Here is a 9381-nt window from a genome sequence, read left to right as displayed (position 1 = left end):
CACATACACACATGACTAGAGATGGACCTTTGTTGGCAAAGTGACGTCTCTGCTTTTTAATATGCTGTCAGTATTGTTACGACATCTCTAGTAGACTGAGGCAGGCCCCATGGAGGTCGGCTGGCTTACAGACTTCAGCAGATCCAGTGGCCAGAGCTCACGGTGAGAGCTGGCTGCACAGGGACCCTGCGGTTGGCTGGCGGGATGGCCCCTGAGCTGGACAGCTGGCCACAGTGAGGGCCTTGCAGAGGCAGAGGGACAGGATGCAGCTCCAGTCTCTGAGGGACTGTGGAGGGAGGAAGGATGGAAAAGAAAGGGGCTGGCTGGAGCAGTTGTGGGAGGGGGCAGGCTTGCTAGTGGGGAGATGTGGGAGCTCCATTTGGGTCGGGCAGTGGGCCTTCTGGGAGGGTCAGACATTCAAGGAGATCTGAAGTGGGTCTGGGACTGAGCCGCGCATAGTGAAAGCACCTCCTTGGCCAAGGCCCCTGAAGGGGGATCTGTGACCTTTTCCTGCCTGAGCCTGGCTGTCTCTGCAGGAAGGCAACTCTCCCCATAACTCTCAAGGGTCTCAAGAGTTGTGTGCAGGTCTCAGCCTATCAACAGCCAATGTTGGGACAGGACTAGCGCTTGGGCTTCTGATTATGATTGCAAGAAGCCCTTTGGCAATCTCCATCAGGGAACTTTGGGGAAAAAAATATAAAAGGTTCATTACTGTGGGCCTTGGAAAGTATTTGGAATGACTAGGGCCACACACAGAGATCAAGGTTAGAGAGAGAGAGTATGGGCCAGCGGTCCTGCATTTTTTGGGGTTGAGGCTGGTGACTTAGGGTTTCTCAGTTTAGTTGTGTCTGACTCTTTGTGACCCCATGGATTGTAACACGCCAGGCCTCCCTGTCCATCACCAACTCCCAGAGTTTACTCAAACTCATGTCCTAAGGGCTCACTTTTTATTGTAAATATGTAATACAAGTGCAGGCATTTAAAGTGCAGCAAGAGAAAAAACAAGTGGCCCAAAGGGTCAGTTAAAGAAATTGGACACAAAAGAGCCTCCGTAGGGGGAGGTGGCCTGGCTTTTTTATTCTCCTCCTGTGGCTGACAGAGTGTTTATTGAAGATAAACTTTGAAGTGGATGCCTGGCAGATAGAGCTTGAGGTAGGCATCTGCATTACAAAAAAGAAAAGAAAGAAAGGAAAAAAAAAGATCGACAGTCAGGGTTTACACTACAACCCACCAAGTGACACCCAGGCTTCAGAGCCAATGGTGAGAACCTTAACTATGTACGTAGTTGTTAAAGGTAAAGTTAATGGTAAAGTTAATCGTAAAGTTAATGGGTAGTTGATACGGTAAAGAGCAGAGGTTAAAACCCAGAAACACACGTCTACAGAGGATTATAGTAGCAAATCTTATAATAATTATTAGGCAATAGTCTGAAGTCCACTCTGTAGCTGTTGTCCCGGACTTGAAGGTTTCAACCATGAAAACAGGAAAATATTGCACAATATTATGTAAATTCTTGAACAAATTCCCGGGGCCTTCAAGATCACTGACCTATATTTGGGGCCATCCTGTGAAACAGGTTTGAGTCTGTCCAGAGAGGGTAAATTCCTCCATATCTCACTGAACCAGTCTCTTAGTCTGGAGAAAAGACCAGTTTAGGTAAAAGGTTGTGTCTCATTTTAGGAGGTAGTGATGCAAGTGGCTTCACCAAATAGGCCTAAAGAGTACAAGCAATCAGGTATTCAACTAGAGGCATTTCTATGGAAACAATCAAAACAAAAAAAATTTTTTTAAAGCAAAAGTCAGCAGTTGGATCAGTTGAAGAGTTGATTCATTGGGAAAGAACCTGATGCAGGGAAAAAAAGATTAAAGACAAAAGGAGAAGGCAGAGGATGAGATGACTAGATAGCATCACCTACTCAATGGACATGAATTTGAGCAAACTCTGGGAGATAGTGGAGGACAGAGGAACCTGGCATACTGCAGTCCATGGAGTTGCAAAGGGTCAGACACAATTTAGCGACTGAACAACAGCAGCAATTGGAGCTGATTAAAATTCCAGATTTGTAGGTGTTGGGTTTAAAGCCTCTTCCAATGGAGTCAGAGCAGACAGTGACAATCTGATAGGTTTTCTTGGATTGTAGTTTGAATACCTCTGGTGATCTTTCTGAGTGGTTCACAAAATAACAGACATGAAGAGTGTTCATACACGAGTTGTTTCGGTGATTTCGCTCCTTCCTTTACCAAGGCTGATATGCAGCTGTTACTGAAAGGAATGTGTGTGCGGGTTCCAGCTGCTCACTGCTCAAAAGCCAATACACAGGCCAGGTTGGGGGAAAGGAAAGTTTGGTTTATTTCAGGTGCCGGCAACTGTGGGAGGAGGATGGCAGGCATCTGTTCAAAGGCTGACTTCCCCCCATCCACCTGCCCAGACAAGCAGGGGGTTGGGGGTTGGTGAGAGCATTAACAGAGTCAGGGGTGGGGGGCTACATGCAGAAACAGCACAGTCATCTCTTAACAGTCATCTTCAAATTGGTCATCAGTGGTCTGACCAGCATCATCTTGATTGTTTTAGGTACAGTTAATCTTCAGTTCCAGAGTCCATTTGTTCCCGTTTCTTTGCAGTCGGTTCTTGGAACTGTGGCAGCTCATGTCCTGAGAACAGTCTGGTCAGCACGTAGTTAACTTCTCCACCTGGGGTTTGGAAAATTCTTCAAGAGATGGGAATACCAGACCACCTGATCTGCCTCTTAAAAGATGCTTACTCCTTGGAAGGAAAGTTATGACCAACCTAGATAGCATATTCAAAAGCAGAGACAGTACTTTGCCAACAAAGGTTCGTCTAGTCAAGGCTATGGTTTTTCCTGTGGTCATGTATGGATGTGAGAGTTGGACTGTGAAGAAGGCTGAGTGCCGAAGAATTGATGCTTTTGAACTGTGGTGTTGGAGAAGACTCTTGAGAGTCCCTTGGACTGCAAGGAGATCCAACCAGTCCATTCTGAAGGAGATCAGCCCTGGGATTTCTTTGGAAGGAATGATGCTGAAGCTGAAACTCCAGTACTTTGGCCACCTCATGCGAAGAGTTGACTCATTGGAAAAGACTCTGATACTGGGAGGGGTTGGGGGCAGGAGGAGAAGGGGATGACAGAGGATGAGATGGCTGGATGGCATCACTGACTGGATGGACGTGAGTCTGAGTGAACTCCGGGAGTTGGTGATGGACAGGGAGGCCTGGCGTGCTGCGATTCATGGGGTCGCAAAGAGTCGGACACGACTGAGCGACTGATCTGATCTGAAGACAGCTCACAGGATACACTCAGAATATTATCTATAGCCCTTGGGAAAGAACTAAAGGTCCTTGACTATGCTTAATGACTACATTATTTAGTCTTCTTTGACTGTTTTTCCTTTGTTTCAGGATTTTTCACTTCTCAGATTAAATTTATCCTTTGACTAAAGTTTTCCATAGCTAAAAGACAGACAGAAGACACAGTAGGGCGGCAAGCATCATTGGGAAAGAATCTGATGCAGGGAAAGAGTAAAGACAAAAGCTCTGTTTCACAGCCAGTGCCATCAATCTGGGTCACCACTTTCTGAGGTACAACCAAACTGTCCCATGTGGACAACTGGGGGTGTTCATAGGTGTCTTGAACTCAGAGATACAGAGCAGTGATGCGGGTCCAGGAGAACTGGTGTCTTCAGAAGGGCCGTCCCCAGGAACTGTGAGGATGGGGCGGGGGGCGGGGGAGAAGCAGCCTGCATGCACCTGAGCCAGCCCTGCCTCCCAAGAGGAGAGTCCTTGGAGGAGAGTCAGCAGGAGCCCCCAGGGAGGAGGAGGGGACCCAGGAGAACAACACTAGGGAGAATCGGCTAAGGGGGAATTTCAGGAGGACAGAGCGATGCCCAGAGTCTGTATAGATAAAGACAAAGCTTGAGTGTGACTTTTGGATCCAGTAAGGAAGGACAAGCAAGCCTGCAGGGGTTTTGAGCATGAGAGAGGGCAAAAAAGTGTAGTCAGTGACCTACATGACTCTTCTTCAGACTGGAATGGGAGGTATCAGGGACACAGGCCATATCTGCTAAGGACTTGGGATGGGACATTTTCAGAGTGACAAAGGAGGTGGAGAACAACCCAGGAGAGGGGACAAATGGGGCCAAACCCCTGACTGGCTGAGGGCTGGTTCCAGAGGACTGGATAGTGTGGGATGGATGTCTGCCTAGGGACGGGCTAGCAATGTAAGTAGAAGGGGTACTTCTAGAAAGGGTTGGTACTGTTATCCATTCTTCAAGTGTTAAGTGATTGTCTCCTGGGTGCCAGGCAGTGCCTAGAGCTGGAAATGGAAAGATGAATACACTCCTTTACCCTGAATCCTGAGGAGACCAGAGTGTGGACACAGAGGGGTTGTAGAGAGTGTCTGGTCCCCGTGTCTCCTGAGGAGACAACCTTCTTGAGCAAGCCTGCCTGTGACACTTCCCATGGGGTCTAGGGGAGGTCAAGGTATTGTAGGAGATGGAGAAACCATTTCTTCACCTTGCACAAGAGACAAAATTCACTCACTGCCCTGCAGTCCCGTGAGGCAACAGCAGGAGCTGAGGCAAGTCCAGCTCATGCCCTGGGAGGAGGGCAGGGATGGGGTGGGTCAGGAAGGCTCCCGGTTGAACTTTTGCATCAGGGCCCAGACTGGGCATAAAGGAGGATCCCTCAGGTTGGGAGGAGGCAGACTGGGGACCATGGAGACCCAGAGGGCCAGCCTCTCCCTGGGACGGTGGTCACTGTGGCTACTGCTGCTGGGACTAGCGCTGCCCTCGGCCAGCGCCCAGGCCCTCAGCTACAGGGAGGCCGTGCTTCGTGCTGTGGATCAGCTCAATGAGAAGTCCTCAGAAGCTAATCTCTACCGCCTCCTGGAGCTAGACCCACCTCCCAAGGAGGACGTGAGTTGGGGAGGGGGCTGGGAAGGGGATCTGTCTCCTGACATCCTTGGCCACACTGTCGCCCCTTCGCTCAGGCTGGTTCTCTTGTCAGGAAGGCACTTTTCCCACTACGTGGGTTCCCACCTCTTCCAGGAAACCTTCCCAGACCTGGGTCATCTCCCAGCACCAGACTTCCTGTCTTAGCATCTCTGCTGTGGGAACAGGCGCCCTGCACACCTGGCTCAGGCTCCCTGGACTTCTGGGAGCTCCAGGGATGGGGGGGTCACAGGCTCTGTGAGGTGACTTCCCTGCTAATGTCCTCTCTGCACCTCGGTGTCTCTCTGCCAGGGGGAGCTCTGTCAGCCTGGAGGCTCCAGTGACAAGGGCTCTCCCTTCAGGCGGCCCTGACCTCCCTCAGCCCCTGTGAGGGGAGGCGCTGCCATCAGCGCCGCTGTGAGGGCCGCTCCTGCTCTCTGTGTGTCCATGAGGCGGGGCACGGGCTCTGTCTCTTCTCCTGTGCTGCCGGCACCAAGCCCAGGGCCGGACACACAGGGGGCTGGAGAGGCTGCCGTCCGGGTTGAGGACAGGGAGACAGATCAGAGAAGGAAACATGAGCCTGAGCCCAGTCTCCCCATTTTATTCCTGGATCAGGATGAGAACCCAAACATCCCGAAGCCTGTGAGCTTCAGGGTAAAGGAGACCGTGTGCCCCAGGACGAGCCAGCAGCCCCCGGAGCAGTGTGACTTCAAGGAGAATGGGGTGAGCCTGGGGGCTGAGACTGAGGGCTGGGATCAATGCTTCTCAGCGCGAGCTGAACAGGGAATTTCAGGGAAGGTTTCCAGCCCCTTGTGGGTGAGGTGAGGTGAGGCTGGGAGGTTATGACCCAGGGTTTCCAGTTTGACCTGGAGCCTCCCCTCCCAGCTGCTGAAAGAGTGTGTGGGGACAGTCACCCTGGACCAGGTCGGGAGTAACTTCGACATCACCTGTGCTGTGGTGAGTGACCCTTCCTGGGTTGCGAGGCTTCTGGGGGGTAATGTGTCAAACGTTCTTTGGACCAATGACCCACTGCCCCATCCAGGGCAGAGAAAGGCCCTTCTACTCGGGCCTCTCCTTTTCCTGAGCCCCAGGTCTCTAGCCCTGGCTCTGCATCCCTTAGAGCAGGGGTTCTCTACTGGGGTCCCCACCTGGGAACTGAGAGGCAGATTCTCAGCCCCACTGAGACCTCCTGAATCCAACTCTGGGGTGGGGTCCAGCCATTTGTATTTTCACAAGGCCTCCAGGGGATTCTGACTGTGCTGAAGTTTGAGCGACACTGACTCAAGTCATGAGCTTTCCGCCCCTGGGGCTTGTGACCCCAGAAAGCCCTATGTCATCTGTGGGCCTCCGTTTCCTCATATGTCTGTGGTGTGGAGATTCAGCCAGAGGCTCCAACAGTTGCAGCCAGAGAGAGGGTGCCTGGGCCATAAAACCTCCTGAAATCGCCCAGTTTGTGGGGATGTCCAAATGGGGAGGGTTCTGGTCTTACCCTGGGTCCCTCCCTCCACAGATAACCTGTTTCTTCTATTTGCACAGCCCCAGAGTGTCGGGGGACTTCGAAGCCTGGGTAGGAACATATTACGTGCTTGGAAGAAGTATGGCCCAATTATTGTTCCAATAATCAGAATTGGGTGAATTGTGGGCCCAGGAAAGAGTCCTAAGGGTCTGCCGGCCCTGGAGAAGACTTCTGGACTCTGAGAAATAAATTCTTGTGAGAACAACTTCCTCCAAGCCTCAGTTTCAATTGTCTCCCCTTCTCCCACTTATCATGACTGAGTTGTTTACTCTGGGAGGCCCTCTGTGTCGGGTGTGTGTGTGTGTGTGTGTGTGTGTGTGTGTGTTTGTCTATGTGTGTGTATGTGTTTGTGTGATCACTCCTGTATGTGTATGTATGTGATCACTCCTGTGTGTATGTATGTGTGTGTGTGTGTGTGAGATCACTCCTGTGAACACAGAGAAACCTGGGGCCCCTGTTCCTTCCAGGAGGGCACGGGGGAGGCAGCAGCCCCAGGAGCTCCAGAACTGTGTCCCCACCCTCGGGTCCCTCCCGAGCCCTTCACCCACCTCTGCCCTCCTCCTCCAACACCCAGTAGGATGTAAGGAGACCTGCTGTGGGTGCAGAGCTGGTGGGGCTGCTGCTCCTGCTCACGTGGAGCTGACAGTCCACGAGGGGCCAGGCTGCTCACCTTGCTAAACACTCACAGAGATGCAGTTCAGTCTCAGGGCTGAGCCTGCAGGTGCAACGCCCAGGACGTACCTCTTGCCCTCGACAATCTTAATTTTGAATTAGCCCATCCCTCCTGGCTTTTCCTGTGGCACTGAGACACATTACTATTTCTTCAGCTGGGTCCCAGACTGAAGCGGTGGGCTTGTGTTTAGGGATCAGTTCAGTTCGGTTCAGTTGTTCAGTCATGTCCGACTCTTTGTGATCCCATGCGCCAGGCCTCCCTGTCCATCACCAACTCCTGGAGTCCACCCAAGCCCATGTCCATTGAGTCGGTGATGCCATCCAACCATCTCATCCTCTGTCGTCTCCTTCTCCTCCTGCCTTCAATCCTTCCCAGCATCAGGGTCTTTTCCAGTGAGTCAGCTCCTCGCATCAGGTGGCCAAAGTATTGGAGTTTCAGCTTCAACATCAGTCCTTTCAATGAACACCCAGGATTGATCTCCCTTAGGATGGACTGGTTGGATCTCCTTCTAGTCCAAGGGACTCTCAAGAATCTTCTCCAACACTGCAATTCAAAAGCATCAATTCTTTGGCGCTCAGCTTTCTTTATAGTCCAACTCTCACATCCATACATGACTACTGGAAAAAGCACAGCCTTGACTAGACAGACCTTTGTTGGCAAAGTAATATCTCTGTTTTTTAATATGCTGTCTAGGTTCGTCATAACTTTCCTTCCAAGGAGTAAGCATCTTTTAATTTCATGGCTGCAGTCACCATCTGCAGTGATTTTGGAGCCCCCCAAAATTAAGTCAGCCACTGTTTCCACTGTTTCCCCATCTATTTCCCATGAAGTGATGGGACCAGATGCCACGGTCTTAGTTTTCTGAATGTTGAGCTTTAAGCCAACTTTTTCACTCTCCTCTTTCACTTTCATCAAGAGGCTCTTTAGCTCTTCTTCACTTTCTGCCATAAGGGTGGTGTCATCTGCATATCTGAGGGTATTGATATTTCTCTCAATAATCTTGATTCCAGCTTGTGCTTCATCCAGCCCAGCGTTTCTCATGATGTACTCTGCATATAAGTTAAATAAGCAGGGTGACAATATACAGCCTTGATGCACTCCTTTTCCTATTTGGAAGCAGTCTGTTGTTCCATGTCCAGTTCTTACTGTTGCTTCTTGACCTGCATACAGATTTCTCAAGAGGCAGGTCAGGTGGTCTGGTATTCCCATCTCTTGAAGAATTTTCCACAATTATTGTGATCCACACAGTCACAGGCTTTGGCATAGTCAATAAAGCAGAAATAGATGTTTTTCTGGAACTCTCTTGCTTTTTTGATGATCCAGTGGATGTTGGCAATTTGATCTCTGGTTCCTCTGCCTTTTCTAAAACCAGCTTGAACATTGGGAAGTTCACGGTTCATATATTGCTGAAGCATGGCTTGGAGAATTTTGAGCATTACTTTGCTGGTGTGTGAGATGAGTGCAATTGTGCGGTAGTTTGAGCATTCTTTGGCATTACCTTTCTTTGGGATTCGAATGAAAACTGACCTTTTCCAGTCCTGTGGCCACTGCTGAGTTTTCCAAATTTGCTGGCATATTGAGTGCAGCACTTTCACAGCATCATCTTTTAGGGTTTGAAATAGCTCAACTGGAATTCCATCACCTCCACTAGCTTTGTTTGTAGTGATGCTTCCTAAGGCCCACTTGACTTCACATTCCAGGATGTCTGGCTTTAGGTGAGTGATCACACCATCGTGATTATCTGGGTCGTGAATGGTACAAAATTTGCACCATTAAATACAAGCATCTTGTCCATCAGGGTGAAGAACTCTGCATGAGGGTGTGAGAGACAGAGTGACACACAGGTCCCATGTCTACTTGCCTGTGTGTTTCAGACACTGCCCATGTCCTGCCCACTCCCCACTTTCTAGTTGACCTTTGCTCTGGGGCAGACTGGAAGCACTGGGGAGCTTGCACCAAAGGAGTAGCTTCAACCAACCACTGGGGGGACATGATGGAAAAACACCTCCTCTTTCTTACTCCATGGGTGTCTCACTCCCGGAAGTGTCACACCTCTGCCTGAGGTCCCCAGCCTCAGGCCTGTCCTGTCCATTCAGTTTTACATCAGTGTTGACCATATGTCCCTTGCTATGGACCAGGCCCTCAACATGCATATGTGACCACTGATAGCAGAAACGAAATGATGCTAACAATTTTTCCATCTCGACCCGTGAAAAGGAGACAGAACTGGTCCCAGGCAATCATGCAG

General features: G+C 50.3%; 1 protein-coding gene across 2 annotated transcripts; it reads left to right on the top strand.

Moving 5' to 3' along the window:
• Positions 1-4362: 4362 nt before the first annotated feature.
• Positions 4363-6669, top strand: LOC147348570 (cathelicidin-5). 2 transcript variants are annotated; one of them, XM_086368198.1, is made up of 4 exons: positions 4367-4929; positions 5560-5667; positions 5830-5901; positions 6481-6669. In XM_086368198.1, the coding sequence occupies exons 1-4, from the start codon at positions 4474-4476 to the stop codon at positions 6577-6579; spliced, it is 735 nt and encodes a 244-aa protein (XP_086224324.1). In that variant the 5' UTR covers positions 4367-4473; the 3' UTR covers positions 6580-6669. The 2 variants fall into 2 exon arrangements, with proteins under 2 accessions (XP_086224325.1, XP_086224324.1); XM_086368199.1 differs by lacking the exon at positions 5830-5901 and having other exon boundaries at positions 4363-4929.
• Positions 6670-9381: the final 2712 nt, after the last annotated feature.

Source organism: Bos grunniens, chromosome 22 (genome assembly GCF_055505025.1).
Source record: "Bos grunniens cultivar Pamir isolate PY7600 chromosome 22, Bosgru_T2T1.0, whole genome shotgun sequence".
In the NCBI taxonomy this organism is placed as follows: domain Eukaryota; kingdom Metazoa; phylum Chordata; class Mammalia; order Artiodactyla; family Bovidae; genus Bos; species Bos grunniens.
This window is presented reverse-complemented; position numbering and strand designations above follow the sequence as displayed.

What these genes read in the sequence shown, in the direction of transcription:
- LOC147348570 (XM_086368198.1), top strand. Translation starts at nt 4,474, where the DNA reads ATGGGGTCTAGGGGAGGTCAAGGTATTGTAGGAGATGGAGAAACCATT. An exon ending in ACCCACCTCCCAAGGAGGAC is followed by an intron (nt 4,930 to 5,559) that starts GTGAGTTGGGGA and finishes TTCCTGGATCAG; the next exon opens with GATGAGAACCCAAACATCCC. An exon ending in TCGACATCACCTGTGCTGTG is followed by an intron (nt 5,902 to 6,480) that starts GTGAGTGACCCT and finishes CTATTTGCACAG; the next exon opens with CCCCAGAGTGTCGGGGGACT.